This window comes from Hypomesus transpacificus, chromosome 19 (genome assembly GCF_021917145.1).
Source record: "Hypomesus transpacificus isolate Combined female chromosome 19, fHypTra1, whole genome shotgun sequence".
Lineage (NCBI taxonomy): Eukaryota > Metazoa > Chordata > Actinopteri > Osmeriformes > Osmeridae > Hypomesus > Hypomesus transpacificus.
The window spans coordinates 9,683,364-9,701,618 of NC_061078.1; the positions used below are offsets into that span (position 1 = coordinate 9,683,364).

General features: G+C 37.9%; 1 protein-coding gene across 2 annotated transcripts; it reads right to left on the bottom strand.

The window, feature by feature from the left end:
- Window positions 1–1,148: 1,148 nt before the first annotated feature.
- On the bottom strand, window positions 1,149–17,770 carry LOC124482081 (tumor protein p53-inducible protein 11-like). Of its 2 annotated transcripts, none has more exons than XM_047042430.1 (7): window positions 17,644–17,770; window positions 7,279–7,433; window positions 5,495–5,553; window positions 5,252–5,300; window positions 5,048–5,138; window positions 3,458–3,559; window positions 1,149–2,930 (listed from the first exon to the last, which is right to left on the bottom strand). In XM_047042430.1, exons 2-7 carry the CDS (start codon window positions 7,405–7,407, stop codon window positions 2,797–2,799), a joined length of 564 nt encoding a protein of 187 aa, XP_046898386.1. In that variant the 5' UTR covers window positions 7,408–7,433; window positions 17,644–17,770; the 3' UTR covers window positions 1,149–2,796. The 2 variants fall into 2 exon arrangements, with proteins under 2 accessions (XP_046898386.1, XP_046898388.1); XM_047042432.1 differs by lacking the exon at window positions 17,644–17,770 and adding an exon at window positions 13,533–13,689.
- Between the last annotated feature and the right edge of the window lie 485 nt (window positions 17,771–18,255).

The following is an 18,255-nucleotide window of genomic DNA, read 5'->3' on the forward strand; positions in this document are numbered from 1 at the left end:
GACTAACCACTACCTTTAACTAAATGTTGCATTTACTGTACATAATATTAATTTGAGCATCTTGTAGATCTCAAGGGGCCTGACAATGGAGTTTGCAATGTGCTCTCTACTTGAATGAACATTGGTTTGTTACAGAAAATCATGCATTTATCCTGTGTTCAAGGGTAAGACGTTTGGAAGATGCAATATTAGGGAATAACAGAAGAATCAAACATTATAGGGGAGATTACATTTCCAAACCTTACTTTCCCACCACTTTCGTACCCTCAGCTACACGCTACAGTATCTGCCCAACAGGGTCAGTGTCAAGCACCATTCAGTATTGATCAACCTTTCCGAGCTTGAGTTGCTACAGTGTGGTGAGGTCAGTCAGGCCAGGGCCTGAATACAAAACAATGGTTCATTCACCTCAACATTACAGTGCGTACAGTATACACCAGTGTGAGGTTACATAGGCCCTGCTCAATGGAGTCCTATATTGTGATACTAGAGACTGGGGCTATTATATAAACAGAAGAAATCTGAGTTCCACACCTTGAAAAAAACATCTAATTTCAAAGGTTTTGAAAGATGGAAAGGATGTCCTCATTCCAAGAGCATTGACTAGCAGTACAGTCTTACTGACCTATTATGTCTTACTAGAATTTATAGATTGTTCCAGAGCTCATTCGTGATCAATGAATGTGATGCATGTGCACCTCCAAATCATTCCCTCTTATCCCAAAGAGAAGCACCTGCTTTTCACCCTTGTGTTTCCATTAGCAAGTGACTAAATTAGTAAATGAACATCGAACACACACACACACACACACACACACATACAGACACACACACACACACACACACACAAGAAGAAATGCATGCATACATTTTCAAGTTGATAGGTCAAAGGGTCCTTCTATAAAGAGAGAACTGTTCTCACAAAATTCTATTTTTTTTACCACACACACACACACACACACATGAGATTTAAGATATTAACAGCTTTCAACGTCTCTCACTCCTATCACAACAGTGAAAACAGCACCATCTGGAGTTACCCCACTACATAGAATGAAGGTCCTAATGTTAAAAAAAATTGAGATAAAAAAAGAAAATGTGGAGAACAAATATCCTGAACATAAAATTCAAAATGATTACATTTATTGTACTCTATATGGTAATGTTTGACAGTTGATGAGATACAAAACCAAACAGATACAGAATAATTAACATATAAAGCATTACACACAATTGCTATGGTCCCATGTGCACTATGAAGCAAATATGAAATTAAGAAGATAATGTTAATTTAGGGAATGTTTGGGTCTGCAAAGAGCTGGCATTTTCTTGGTATCTGTTTGTGATACATTATGTCAGATATAAATCATTATTATTGTTAATACCAATGGTGAGGCAACAAATTATTGTTATTTTGATATCAGTTTCACTTTAGTTTAAATTAGGAAAAAATTTTTTTTAAACATTTTTAAAATAAATAGTGTATGTATGGTATGGTATTTCATTTGACATGATGACCATAGAGAACCATTCATTATGAAGTGTATTCACAACAAATTACAAACCCTGAAATTCATATCCGAACATTATGAATGAAGCCCTTAGGGGTGTTACATTTGTGATGTCATCAAATGTATGTATAATCCACTTTGAGTGTGGATGAGCTTCAACTGCAAAACTAACAGTTGGAAGAATTTCTTCTCAATATTAATATAATTCTACTTGATACTGCAGGACCACATAGAGTTGGACATAAGGAATAAAATGTCATATCTGAATTTTATATATTTATTTTAATATGATTCCAGCTTACATTCCCAAAGTTTCCAAAAGTCACCAATAGGTTTCCATTAAATTCCAAAATGCAGAATTTGCCACCCTAGAAATATTGTTAAAAAGTGCAACAATTCCAAAGTGTATTGGTGTAAAGATTTTACCCAGTGATTCACTGTCACATTTAAACACCCATTAAAAGGTAAAATTAAAAGTTTAACAGCACTGTAACCAAACACAGGATCCTTCAAAACTCATATGAAGTTCTTTAAACAAATATAAGAAGAACATTTGACACAACTGCAGTATATTCAACTAAATTCTCAAGTATTTTAACAAAACTCTTTTGTGCTACACAAAATGTGCTGTCTAACTCACTATGCACTTTAACATTTATAATCAGTTACTGAACTAAAGAAATGATCCTTTCTACTTTAACAGTTTAAATATAGGAATCCACAATGCTATTACAACCACCCTTTTGGGGTTTGAATACAAAATGCATTTGTACAACCAAGTAAATTACCACATCGATTTTTAATGGTTGTCGCTTTTCTATGTCTAAATAACCCAATATTGACCGGTAGTGAATAAATCGTCTATAGGCTACTATGTTTCAATTCCCAAGATCAATATAGTAACCTTGACTTGTAATATTTGAAGAGGAATTCACTTCAGCTGTCTATTTCAAGCACAAATCCTTAACTGACTTTCCTCTGTGTTTCTTCGTCCTCAGAATAAGTTAAAAGCCTACAAAAAAGGAACAAAATACATCCTAGTCACTGCTGTTGCATTCCCTGGTTCTTAGTTCTATGATTCGATCTCAGAATATATTTATATCAGTGTATACAACTCACGCACCAACAGTTAAGGCTTTATTTGAGTCCCCCTAAAAGCTTGGTGCCCAAGGTGGACCCATATTAGTAGGTGAGTTTTCTGGGGTGCAACAAAACATAACACTGATCTTGTTTGATGCTACATCTTTCCATCTACTCATCCACTGCATGTAGTACAAGGAGTCTTTCATATCTTCTTGAACTTGCGGCCAAGCTGATGGTAGTAAAGCAGGGTGATGAGAAGGAATAGGACTTCACTGGTGAGGAGGAGAGATAGTGGGTTTGAAACCTGGTCAACCTCCAGGAGCGTGACAGACGTAACTGCAATGATACACAGATGCACACACACAAATTTGTAATTTTGAGGTCATAGAATTTATTCAACCATCATCGATAATGAACTGCCAGAAACATTGTTTTGCCATTGAAAAATGAATGCAAAACATTAAACTAATATATCTAACGCAACTGTGTTAAAAAAATACTACACATTTACTTTGCTGGACATCCTACCTAAAACACCTTCCAAAACCTACTCTCAACATAGTAATGTTCTGCTCCACAACAAACAACATACTCCAATAAGAACAATACAATATCTACACACTCATTGAACCAACAGAGCTGACAGAATATGAATACATGTATTAAGCACCAGCACTAGAGGGCAGTATGTTCTTAGTCATTTTCAATCCCTTGGGCTTTTTGTCTGCGGCGCGAGATGTAACAGAGATTGATTTTCCACTGAAGTGTGGCTTTCAGTAATGCACGTGTGAGACAAGACTCATAGAGATAGCAAAGGCTTGTGTGTTCTCTCCAGTTCTTTTTTGTTCCAATCTCTCACTCACCTAGGAACTGGACAGCCAGGTAACTTGCTTCCGTTAGGAGGGTCCACTGGAGGATGGCCTTCTCTGCTGTGTACAGGCCATTCCACATGATTAAAGAGATACCTGTAGAGAGAGAGAGAGAGGGAGTTTTGTCTCTCTGGGGAGGCTTTGTGCATGTGTGTGTGTATTTTGTGTGTATATCTATTCTGCCACTGTTACTAAAATGAAGCCATCACACAATAATCTTAAGAAAACCCAACAATTTACAGTCATTTTATTAAAATGGTCTCCACTCTGTCAAAACTATTTAAGCATGTGAAGATAATTTGGTGTAAATGATAAGTGACTAAATGTAACCTTAAACAATATTATACTCCAATCAAGCAACCAGAGTTGGCAGCTGTTGCCAAACATAACTGGTACAACATCATAACAAGTAACCAGTACTTGGATTGGTCCACTCTGGGATTGTGAGTTAAAGTCCCCCTAGTTGATACAGTGTGCAATATAACTATGGCATCTTGAAATTATGTCTAAGTAGAACATGTATCCTAGAAATTGATAACAAAGCTTTGGTTACTAGACCGGGTCAGAAGTTCATTCCCATAAAGAGGGAGCTGGGAGTATGAGCTCTGTTGGAGTGCTTTAGATAAGCAGACATGCCCAGAGTGTGAATGTGTGTATTTATGGCTTCATACCCCCCACACACACACACCATCTTGGGACAGAGAGCAAAGGAATTATATTTTTGCCCCTGCCTGGAGCCATCTGCTATTAAGGGATTATCCCTTCCTAGCACATAGAGGGGTTTCTTCCTGAACTTACCCCAATCAGGGGATCGTAAAGAGACAGTGTTCCTGTTTGAATACTCAAAACACTTCCTAAAAGACTAAAGCACCTCCATTCTTCTTTCTCTACATGGATCTATCCTTTTAGATGATCTCAATGAAGCAATGTGGAAAGGATGCATTCCTAAGGTTTTCCTAAGGACCACAGATCCACATTGCCACCTCATAGACCAGGATTGGGTGGTGGTGATTGTATGAATAGGACAGCTTGCTGTTGGGTTTACTTAAAATGGATATTTAGCATTGGAGCTAGAGTATTCTCCTTGTTTTCAAGTGAATGTGTCAGGTTCCCTGAATAAGGGCTCTTATCATTCTCTCTGGAAGATGATGCACTGGTCTGCATGGAAATGTTTTGAGTACAATGATTACCATCAAATAGACTGACCATGAAGGCTTGGTTGAGATGGGGGTATTTGCACAGAGCTACCATTTATGGCCATGTGGAGAAAGGAGGAGGGCTGAAAGCTAATAGCCAAAAACACTTTTCATCCAACACAATATCATTGTTTCCTAAAAGCATTTGGACATTCGGTCAACAAAAGGTTGTTTCAGACTCAAACTCAATACTAGTTTACCATAAAATATGCATTAACCTTGGTAGCTTACACTCCAACATACCATGTACAGTTAATGGTAACACTATTAATTTACACACATCTATACACCTATACTCCCCATATATATTTCTTACTCATATTGTATATACATACTGTAGGGTTTGATGATCGTATGTATATAGTATATTGTTGTTATGAGTCCTTACTGAGAAGTGCTCCACCATAGAGTCGAATGGAGACCTGGGTGGTGGTGAGCTCAAACACAAACTCATAGAGCTGACTGGGGAGTACCAATGCCTGAAGGAGACAGAAAGGCAATCATGTCATTTTTAGGACTTTAGTTGAATTATAAGTACTAGTAATCAACAGAGTATGGCTAGGTGACTAGTTCACTTCTGAATGGTACTTACTATCAAGGCCATGCTTGTGAACAGCACAGCGGATACGAGAATCCATACCCTGGTGGAAATACAAACAAGATATATTGATTAGAAACACCCCCACAGCTGCTCTGCAAAGAAAAGTTCCAATCAGTAACAAAGACATGAAATTGAATTGCAACTAAGTCTTTATACTCTCGAGGGTGTCGTTGAACTGATTGGAGAAAGTGATGCTATCAGTAAGTGGACAGGAATTATCGTTTTGTTTCTTACCGTAGACCTATTGGCTCTCGTACCGCAAACTTCATTTCGTTGCCAAGCATTTGGCTGATCTGGAATATTAAAGCAAGGCACAACTACTTAGAAAAGAGAAAAGGAGCTTCTCAATCAAGTATAGCAATGCAAGACTCCATAACCAAATAACTTTTGGTGTGTACAACTGTACATCTGAGAGGCACAGAGTAACAATTATGTTGACCAATGAAAACGTTGGCAGGCTGTATTAACATTTGAGAAGCCACCCATAATTTAATTAGCAGCAAACTGAAGGGAATGATCTGACCCTACTTTTGGGTGGTTTGAGTGTCCCAGTCCTGAAAGGCCTCAACACAGACGATGGATTATGCTCCAAAGCAACAAAGATTTTGTGATACAGAGACTCTGCCAGCATGGAATAGCGTACAAACAAGGCATTTAAAAAGTACTTCTAGCAAGGGGCCACAAGCTTGATTATAAATGAAAGGTGAAAATATATTTTATGGGAAAAGTTGAGTGGGGTTTTGATTCATGGACAACTCCTTTTTGGCCAGAGAAACAGCCATAACCAGCCACCGCTACTTAACAGTGCTCACTTTGTTTCAGAGATGACTGATTGAATCTTGCTGGTTAACAAGAAGTGCAGGTAAGAATGATACTGTTGGTAGAGATGATCGTGTGTGGTGTTCTCTCTCTGACTCTCCCTAACACATACATCGAGGCACAGGCATCAAGGCTGAAAATGGGCTATGGTGAATAAAGCTCACGTACTTGTACTCGTACACGTAAAAATACCCCCGATACCAAAGACCGATACCTCAATGGTAATTATGCCCTTTGAAGGTTATGATAAGCACATCAAAATAATACTTTTTTCATTCGAGTAATAATAAAGAAGCTGTCCTACATTCATTAGTCTCACTGTGTGGTTCTTGGAAAATTGCCACATTCCCCCCAAAAAAATTTATCGGTATCGGTGAGTTCCAGAAAAAAAAAACATATTACTCAACTCTTAAAAAATGGTAGCGGTGCATCCCTAGTGAATATTCAGTCTCTGTCTGTTACTTCCTGCCATCATCTCCACCCACTTTAAGTCCTATTCCTTTCCTTTGAATTATCCACTGGTGGATAATAAAATAAAATAAAATATTTTCCTTCTCAACAGGGCAAATAATATTCTACTCATATTTTCGTCAATCCTATTTCCTCTCTAATGGTTATTACCATATCCTGCCAGTCCAAATTAGGTGCAAATGTCGTCCTCACACAGTCACTATTTTATGTACTGTAACCTCAACAATAGTTGGAGCTTTCAGATAAAAGTGTAACGAGAACTGCATATCCTTTATGAATTTGATCAGTACAAACCTTTGGAACTCAAAACAAATACCAATCCTAGATTGGAGGTACTCAAAATACTAATATATATATCAGTAAATTAGTCCAAAATATGAATCTGTTTGCACACATTTTCTGGTATAGTTACTTAAAACAGTGTTTGGGCATTGAAGTTGTTCAGGTACACTTTTGACATTACATTTTCAAATCATGTTGTAATATTTTTCACATGTACTCTCAGTTTAGTATCATCATCCACCAATATATAAATCAAATTGGTTTACAATATAAATCATATTTAGATTTAGACAATTATTACAAAATAAACCTAAGAGAAATATTAAAAGGTGATTGTGAACAACTTTTCCCACTTTCTACTGTCAATTCTAAAGTTTCCCAATCAGCAAGTTCCTAATGTTGTACAAATAAATAAAATGTAATGTTTAGTTATGGATGTCCCTCACCTTAGACCTGTGGATCTCACCATCATCATCTTCGCCTCCAACACCCAGGACCTTGCGGGTCTTCAGTCGACTGACGAGGTCCGTCTGACTGTGCTTCTTCATGAGGGGAGGGTGATGTTTGTTGTTCATGGTAGTGAGGAAAATACCTTGGGTTCCTAAAATGCAAACATAAAGAGATGGTTTAAAGGATTGATTTAGTTGTATATCGCTGCTGTTTTGAAAAAGTAATGCAACACTGACCACCCACGCCTGGGGAAAAGTAAACACTATCTTTGTGGTTACTGTTTAAAATGCAAACATGGGCCACAGAAAAAGTCCATATTGAATGAGACAAGAAACAAAACCAGAAACCCTTAAATTACTGTTTCCTCTCTACTATGCCTCTCTCGCTGCTTTCGTTCATCTTCATGGACAAGATTTACACAGGTAAATATCTTTATTTGGATTTCGCCTTCACCTTCAAAATCAAACACACGTAAAACATAGCAGGAGATTTCCACATCACGTGTTATAGCTGCTGTCTAAGCATATACGTTTCCCCTCCAGAGGCATAAACTACAACTGCAGTATGCTGATTATATGCATCCTGAATCCTAAACTACCAGTATCTTTTCATTATCCAAATCTATTACTATGCCATACATTTCTCTTTGGCAAATAACGTCAGCCTTGATAATAGTGCGTAGACTCTGAGTGAATTCAACATTTCAATAAGAAGTAATTATGCCATCCTTAATTGACAGACCAGTGAAAAGCCTCCTCTGCACACACAGTATGTGGTCCTTTATCTACGTTAGATTTGAATTGATGTGGGTGGATGTATTATCTATACATCAAAAGGGTCCATTTAGCCAGGTCAATGTTGAAGCAACTTCCAGGTTTTAAAGGTCATCTGCTTATAGACTGGGAGATCAATGGACAATTATGAATGGGAAACAGGTACTGGGTTCAATGTTTGTGATGCTTTTTCTTTTTCTCTATGAGTAAACCTTGGCAACCATGTTGTCTTCACCGTGTTTGAGAAGGAGATAACTGCACTTGTACAACACCAGGTCTTCCCTTTATTTACATTATTGCCGGTAACAGCTTAATGTTGGCATATTGTTGATTGCAGGAGGCCAGAGATGGAGCAAACTAAGGTGCAAAAAAACTAGCCTTTTTGAAATGGAAGAAAATGGAAATATAGATGCTATCAGACTAGTCGACTTGATTGTTTACTTTAATGTGAAGTCACTTAGTAATTTTAGTTTTTGATCTCCATTTGATGGGAATCCAAATGAACCAATAGAAAGTCAATTAAAGCATTTAGCCCACTAATGATTTTCCTTTCATGAAAAAGATTTTACAGCCCGAGATGTGACAAATACTTGTTTATTTGCCTTATCCTCCATCGTAATGACCACTATAAAATACTTTTTGAACAAGGTTGCTAAGCTACAACAACAGTTTTATGCAGACATGCTGATTTAGATTCCTTATATGGTCAATATGGCTTTTTTTCAAAGATGAAAACTTCATAAACCTAACAGATATCTGGACCATAGCCAATAAACAATAACTGGTGCATTCACAAGCAGCTCCAAACTTCTATTCCATTTTTTGCTATTTTCCTAATTTAGTCTACTATTTTGGAAAATGTTCTTATATTCCTCGACACCTTCGACTGTCTCTGTTGCTTTCTGTTGCTCTTAAAAAGAAGAAATATCTCTCGACAACACCAACACCATGAATACTGAACCCATTCTACCATAGTACACTCCTTACTAATATCCACCACCTATATACTGACTCCAAAAATGAGTCCAGCAGTAACCCTTGTGCAACTAGCCTCCATCCTCAAAGATCAGTAAGACTGATCATGGTCATCTGGTCATAAGGCGAAGGGTTACTAGTACCCACATGGCACCAGAGCATAAAAACAACACTTCACCCAGGATTCACACTGGCATAATGGGACCCTTCACCCAGAGTAAACAGCTTGGCAGTCATTTGGTCTTTAGTTTTCCTTCGACCTGCAAAAATTTGACCATGTCTAGCGTATTAAGATCCTCTTTAAAACACCGGACCTCTTTAATGTATAAAGCCTCTCTGTGTTGTTTGATGGCAGGAGAGCCATTAAGAACATGCTTATTGTACTGAAAACGGTGCATGATTCTCTGACCACTCTTGTGTCCGACATCAATCCCCCAAACCCTACCCCACACACTAGAGCACCATGGCAACAGTTTCCACTCTACAGAAAGGTCAGTGTTGATCTGGGTGGATTCGGGGACATGCATATTGCATGGGCTGAGGAAGCAGATGGATTATATGAATTCTACCGGGGTGACACTGTTTGGAAAGCAGGCGAGAAGCTTAGTTTCATATGTGTTCAGCAGAGGAAACACACAGAGCCAAAGGGCAAATTTGCTGTGAATAATCAAGAATGTCACCAGACATTGCTCACCAGATTTTATCCAGCAAAACAAAACAAAAAATATTATCAGAGTACAATTTGTTTGACACTCTAAACCTTACAAATGGGCTACGGGAAGCAGGGGGTGGGGGCATAAATGTTATTATTTAAGGAGGGTTGTTTCGATTCAAAGTCGTTTATTTCACCAAACAGTCCAGTTCCATCTACCGAATCCCAACCAACTTCTCATTGAAAATCGGGGGAGTGTTATGTTAGATTATTGCATAAGGTCAGCCCATCATGTTGTTTCTTTTTCAAATACAATGGCTCTGGAAGGCTAGCATGCAATGAGAGAGACATGCTCAAACCACAGAGCATTTCACCTTTATTATTATTATTACGTTATTATTAAGGCCTGTCCCTGTGACTGACATACATTATTAAAAAACATTAATGGAGATTTTATTAATTATAAAGCTGCCCATTTCTTTTGGATTTTGGTTGACTTATATTTACCTATATGAGACTCTACATAGGTGACAGAGTACTTCTCATTCAAAATAATGCTCACTCAGACTACATAAAAGAAGCTGATTACATCTGTGGAATTACTGCTAATAAAACAGAAACATTACGTCGAAGCCCAATAAGCACAACTATTACATGCTCAGTGCAGGCAAGTCTAATGGTGTTAGACACTGACACAGGGCTGGTCCAGGGGAAGTAATGCTCAGGTCTACAGGGACCACGGGCGAGGGAAAACTGTGCTGACACCATTCTCGGTGTCTGTGTCTCAAAGGCGATTCATCTGCTCACACCTGACAACCACTGCACAAAGACACACATGCACTACATGCTAGTTTCCTCAAGGATCACAATGACTCTTGCTTAGAGACTTGTTGCTCTTGTTGGTTAGTGGTAACTGATTTAAACTGTTTATTCGCTGCAAAATATTCTATTTTAGTTTATCTTATTTTAGTTTTACTGCTGCTTGCTTTTTTTACAGGTATACTTGCACTTAGAGATTCATGTTGTTTAATTGTAACTTGCTTAACTACATGCTCTTATGGTTCTTCCCTTTGGCACTTATTTTTGGGTTGTTCACAATGTGTGCTTCTTGTTTTGGCTACCCGCAATGCTTTGGGGCTATCTTGTTGTTATTATCAGTGACCTATGCTCTTTATAAAGTTCTCTCTTGGAAGTCGCTTTGGATAAAAGCGTTTGCTAAATGAATAAATGTAAATGCAACACACATTTCAAAATGTCCCCCTCAAGCTAAATTGATTCATTATTTCTTAACATACATATCTGTCATTAGGAAATAAACTCGTCTGAGACATCGGGATTAAAGTATTGTATTGTCACTACATGTTCCTATCACACATACAAATCTCAGCCCTACTGTTGATTACTCGTATACACTGAATCTGTTGTTTGTCAACACTTGGTAAGAAAAAACTGCTGTTGTATTATTATTATCATTATTATCTCTTAAAATAAAGATTTCCTAAATAAGGGATAGTCATTTATGTATGGCAAATTTAAACAATCTTTTATCGATTTGAGTACATTTTCTTTAACTCCATATTTGAGATTTCTGTTCAAAATGTAGATTTTGTTCCATCTTATAGGCTGTGCTTATTGCTGTTTAACAGTAAATGTTTGTCTAAATTGACCAAAAACATAATAAAGGCAATAATCGGTTCGTCCTCTTGATTCCTAGTTTCTCAAACATGGCATAACCTACAGAGCAGATTCTATTAAAAAATGATTCTCAGCATCTATTTTCCCATAGCCATTTATTGCTGGCAGGTAAGATGAGTTTAGATCTCTCTTGTCTCAACAGTGTTGACTGAACAGATGAGTTGGGGTTAGGGGGGAAGGAAAGGCTCCGGATACAGCTCTCACAAGAAGACAAATTGTCAGATAAATTGATCATTCTCTATCCAGCAGGGGCCCCACATGCGAAACAACAGGATAACGCTGTCTAATAGCACCTTTTTAAATCAGCAGAGACACTGCAATGTCCAGGGCTTTAAAAAGAGAAGCCCGGACTGGCCTTGGACACCTGGGAATGGTGCCTGCAACTCGACCAGGCTTTATGAGGCTTGATTAGAATGGCGAGTCAGTTGACAAATGTGTCTTGATGTAGTCCTGTACATTTGTATATAACATAATAAATACATTTGCCATCTGCAATTACAGTCACAAAACATGTTCTATAGTTGCTAAGAGAAATACCCAAAGTTCCTTCATTATTATTGAAAAGAGACCCTTTCTCCCATCCCTCTGTGAATGACTTTGTGCCAGCTGCCTCCAGCTGTAATCCCTTTCTACAATTTTATCTTATGTTGCAAATTTCTTTTCCAGTAATTCATGGTTTTTGGGTATAAATATGCCTACAATATTGCCTTGAACACCCTCATTTAATAACATCCCATCTTTAACGACCACACTTTTCAATCTACTTCTAATCTTCTTCACTGTATTATACCCTCTTCATATTGATGGCTCTGAGAGGTTCACTTAAATCAGCCACTACAAATAACCATCCAACCTCCAAGACAAGCAGGAAAGTTTTTTTTACCTGTATAATGAAAACCTTTTCCCCTGACAAATTGATAGGAGAAAACCTGTCAACTTTACTCACCATCTCTAACTTTTGGCACAGCTCTCAGAGATGTATTATATTCCAAACTATGGTGGTAGATGTCCCAGAGTCTAGTCAACTCATCAGGACACAGACAGACACTGCTCTACTCTGAAACTATGCATTGGTTCAGTGACCTTGGGTATGAAAGAGTCAATGTTGGGGAAAAATCCATTGTTTTAAATGGAGGAACAACCACCCGAGGGCTCCAGCTCAAACAGGCCATGGCTTTGCAGCCTTTTTAGGTTAAGTTAGGAACTGAAGGCTGGAGTTACACTGAAGCTTGCTCTTAGTTAAGCTAATGTTATGAATTCTCTCCACTTGCGTCTCAGATCTCTCACACTACACCAAAGTTTATGTCTGGTCAGCTAACAACACATACTGTATACAAGCGAGACAATTCCTGAGAATTACTTATGATATGGAATTGTCCTCAATTCCATATCATAAGAGTAGGTTAAAGATATAGCCCAATGTGCACATATTTCCAATCTCCTCATATCTTCACACCTACGTATAGGTCTTGATTTAAAATGAAGACTTGTATGTTTCGGACATTTGTTGAAGTGGAGGCAGCATGTGTAATTTCTTTGCACTAAGGAGTCAATCAATGTTAATTGACTAGAAATTATTGACCAGCCCAACTCATGCTGGGCAGAGTAATTAGTGCTTTTAGGGATGAGCGCACGGACTAACCACTGTTCCTCACCATGGAACATTTCAGTAGATCAATAATTTCACCGTTTCACCAGAACAAATCACTCAAGCATCCAATAGGAGAGTGCATTACTAAACACATAACAAATAAATATTATTGGCCATCACCACAAAAATAACTACATGTTGGCACATGAGTGTAGGTTTAAATGCATCATATAACAAGCTACTGAGTGATCTTTAATCCAGGCTAAGGATTAATTTGAGTCGAATGTGTACTTTTGTCCAATAGTTGATAGATCAAGAAAGGCCAAATAACTAGTTTATTTTGTATTTATTGAAACAATTTTCCAATTACAAATGATCTAAACATCCCATTAACTGAATGCTTTTGAAATGTGCTAAATAGTTCCGACCCACTCTTTCAGCCAATGTTCCCAGGGAGGTGACTTTAAATAACTGTATCAAGTTTCTTCATATCAATCTTTCTACTCTTACATCTGATCTGGGACATTCCTGACACATTAAACAAATTGAATACTGGTTACTCACAATATCCAAAAGGTTATGGAAATGCCCTTTGTCAGATATTCCATGGGAGTAAGCAGGTTTGGGTCACCTCCATGACTGATGACTGAAACACAGACTCTGCTTCATGTGCAGGTGTTAAGTGCATATAGACACCCACGCCATACACTCACAGTGAGCAATAAGAAAACAGTAAGCCCATCACATGTCCTGCTAGGGGAGGAATCACCACAATAATTGTTTTCTATTTCCCCTGTAAGGACACATCACCTCAGAGCCTCCACAACTCTAGAAAACACACAAACAACATTCTTAAGCGTGTTTATTGCTTGTAAATAACAAGAATACAGTTTATTATATTACAACAAGCCCTCATGCCACACGCACACTCTCTTCTTTTAGTTGTCATATCAGGTCTGAATAACAGGTCCGACAAGCACCACCAACATGATGGAAGCCATGACGATTCATCTGATAACATGGACATGAGAGAGAGTGATAGAACAGAGCTCCACAGGAGACAGGCCAGGGAAATGATTGTGACGGAGAAGTCACAATTCTACAAGAACAATATTGACTAAACAGCAACAAAACACATATTTTTTATGCTAAAGACGAAATTATCATAATGGGTATGAGCTTGTTTTGTTCTCTTGAACTGTAAGTGTCATACATTTTCCAAATACCTATTTTGTGCAATGAAAATAGCATTCTGCACCATCTGTAACTTTTAATTAACTTTACTGAATGTGATTAGAGAATGCTGCTGAGAATGCAACCCTTTTGCATACTGCCTGACTTTGTGAATAATACAGTAAACAACTGATCCTCATTTTACCCATTCAGACAGGCTGTTCAATGAAAAGCCAGGGTGGAAAGAAGATGGACTTCTTAAAATTGTCCCCAGATCCAAGTGAGAGAGAGAAACAAAGAGTGAGAGCCAAACAGTGAGATAACATGAGAGAACGTGAGAGAACATGAGAGAATGTGAGAAATAGAGAGAGAGACACAGGCACTCTGTTCCCTGGTGGTACACAACAGCTTCACATCCATGGGAAATCAGGCAAGTCAATGACAAGGAAATCAGGCATTTGACTCGAACCTTTAACTAACACTCCCCACCAAGTTCCTCCATCTCAACGGAGTGAATGTGCAAAGGACCTTTTGTGACTTCTCAAATCAGAATTACATCAGAATCAAGACCAGAATCACATAAAATCTTATCAGATACAATTGGCTACTGTGAACATGGATTTCTTGCAACATACATAATACTATTAAAACACATATCACTTTTACTCCCATTTTAAAACATAACCGTTACCAAAGGGTTAGGCAAATAAGATCCCTATTAAAATGATCTTACATTGTAACTGGCAAACTGCCTCTAACTTGACGATAACAAAGAGGGAGACCATCTGGATGTGTAAAACTGAGAGGGCAAAATTGCAGGTCAAGTTCAGTCATGAGTCATCTCAAATCCCATATCCCAATCTGCATGGGCTGAAACAGAAGCCCAGACAAAGAGCTGTGTTTGTGATTCTCTACCAGTGGATTTCAGAAGGTAAAAACAAGACAGGTTAGTTACTTTAAGGCTCATGTTGATCTTGTGAAGACTACTGTTTAATATGTTATGTGTTTTGTTAAATCGATGGGATTTCAATGTCCTGTTATTCAAGAAACATCTTAGAAGACCAACACAACAGGAGTGCAGTTTCTTAAGCTTCAAAGGCAAGTGTTGCAGACATATTGACATACAAATAAGTCTTCAGACGGACCATGGACCTTCCTAAAAAGAAAACATCAATATTATAATATTAAACATCAATATTCATCATTTCACATCAATATGCTATTCGTGTTGGCATGTGGGTTCACTACCCTTGAAATGTACTTCAGAGAATGATTCAAGCATTGAAAAAAACAAGCCATCAACTCATTAAAAGTTCAAAAACATACAAATGTCATACAAATGCCTCAGAGACAGTGAAAATAATACCTATCTTTTCCTATCTTTACCTATCTGTCATTTGAAACTGGCTACTCTGTGAACAGAAATTCATTTATTTATAAAACTATTAGGTTGTCTCCCTGGCAGGCCATTGGCTGGAAACAGCTTGACCTCAGCTCGATCACACACCAGAACATGTGGAGCCATGCCAGACCCTGTCAATTGTCCCCGTATTTGGAAAAACAGCATTCCTCTAAGTGCATTATTCTTAAGGCAGACGTGATGGAGGATAGATTGCCTGCCTTTGAGTCTGTTTCTCTCCTCAGCAGTTATTGTACTCATCAACTGCAAGAGGAATCATTCCCGATACCAGAGCTACTCTGGGGCCACTTCAATATGGTGAGAGTGGGGGAGGGGACATCCTTTATGTTTGGTACAAAGCTATGGAAAACACTCATAAGGCTTATAAGCATGTAACTGAAATATGCTCCCCATACATTCCACATAACAGAGCAACAAAGGCACCACTAGCTATGGTGAGCTTTGATTAGTGCATTTGTGAGCAGCACAAACCCAAATGCATTAGCTGTAGGAGCACAGTCCGATGGCTGCAGAATAGCAGCTAGTGAACTACCATCAAACCCCAAGGCACACTATAAAGAGACATTAAAGCTCTATTTACAGCCATGTAAAGGCATCTGTATAAGATGAGCCCACATGAAGGTGCTGATCAGCTGAGTTGAGGTGGAGCCCTCAGTTGGGGGGGGGGGGGGGGGCACAGGAACTGAGCATCTTTGATCACAGATTTGTTGAATAGATACAGTGGACAGTCTGGCTTGAGGAACTAACTTGTAGCATGACATTACTCTGACGAGATAGATTGTGTCAGTGATCATACTGAGAGGTGTTCACAACAGCAACTGCTTACAGGGTTTTGGGGAAATGAACTGGTTTTCGCACATACTCTTCCAGTGATTCCAGTGTGAAATCAGCCTGTTCCCATGAGTGTAACAGCACTTTCAGTTTCTCACTACCAAAGCTCCAGATGTCACTTGATCAAGCTAGCTCATTGGTAGCCTATATCGCTGCAATTATCTTCCTCTGCAATCACAACAGGAGAATAATTGCTGTGTATTTCCTTTCACTATTGTGATTGGTTGTCAATGAAAAATGAAAAAAGGAGCTACAACCCTCTTGATGGTGATGAGGTCTTAATAATGACATACAAATACATATTTAATATGCTACAACAAATATGTTAATAACCTTGCTGTAGTTATTGCATTAAACAATATTTAATACTAAGTCGTTGATTTCTACTTCAAATATCCTTCTACAGATGGTGGACTGATCCTAAACAATCATCCATCATTCAATACAGGGTTAACCAAAGCAGGGATTATGGGAAGATGGAGTATGTAGATATCTCTTTTCCTAAATGTAGGGAGGGGCACCCCTAAAACATACATTTCAAGTTTCCAAAAAATGTGTCAGATGACCAATGTTAATACTAGCCTACTAAAATCAAATGGAAAGTTTGGTAGGCTAGTAATTTACAGGAGGTGAATATTATTTCTCGGCGCCAGTTAAAATCTCATAAAGAGCAATAAACGAACTGCAATTGAATTAGATACCAACGCAATTAGACTTTGAAATGTTAGAATTCCCCATATATAAGCGCTCAAATGTCCTCCTCAGGTAAATAATAACCCGCTCTTAATTAAACTGCAGTAGGTATAGGCTAGAACAAAAGTAGATTAATGAAGAGTGGCCTATGGTAGCAACTAACAAGAGACTAAACGTAGAAACAAGATAGTAAAGTAATCATCGAGGTAACATGTTCCATCTTTCAAATGCGACAGTATACAATATATTGAAAGTTATTCAGAATAATTCAGTTTGACCCTGGTCTGTGCCAAACGGAAGCACATTTTGGCTACCTAGGCTTCACGTTGCATGCAAAAAAGCACAGTAATAGCCTACTAACGTCTACAATCGACAGGTCATCAACTAAAATATTTTTTTTACAAATAAAAAAACATTGACGTGCTGACTTTTTACAAGCTTCATATGGCTTCCTGTAAAATCAGACCTTATTTATTATGAAACAAAGCGATAAACTAAAACTGCAAATACATTCTGATAACAGTCAGTTCTTGTTAATAAAGTAATTTGGTTTCTTACCTTTGAGAAACGTTTTCCCAATAGTAGTTAACTCCAAGACAGTCTTATTCCTTGCGGAACATCTCACTGTGAAGTTGCTCAACACCCGCAGAAGCAGAATTCAGGACAAACAATGTTTACCGTAACTGAAGGCTTACAGGATTTCGCGGGCAAAATGTGTACTGTAGTTCGTAGCAGAGGTTTTATTTCTCAATCCTGCAGCTGTTCTACTTCCAACATTATTTTACCACAATTATGTCTCTGTCAAATTTGTCCTCTGGGATAATAATAAAGCCAGGACTGTCTTGATACATATTTAATCGACATTGGCTTCTTAAAAACTGAATTCTGAAATCTTTTGCATAATTTCCTTCTTTTTTTTCTTCTTTTTTAAAAATTACATTTTATAAACAAACCAGTAACAAGAATAGTGATTTCCCTCTTGAGAGAAGATATACAGTGAGCTATTTATTTCATAGGTGATTATATTCTTTAGATACATGTAAATAAGCATTTCATATTATTTAATCAGGAAAGTCTGAAATTATTGTAGGGCCAACTGGTAAAGATCTCTCCCATACACTAATGGTTGTACTTAACAAACCCAATCAGAATGGTAGGTCATGGATGCTG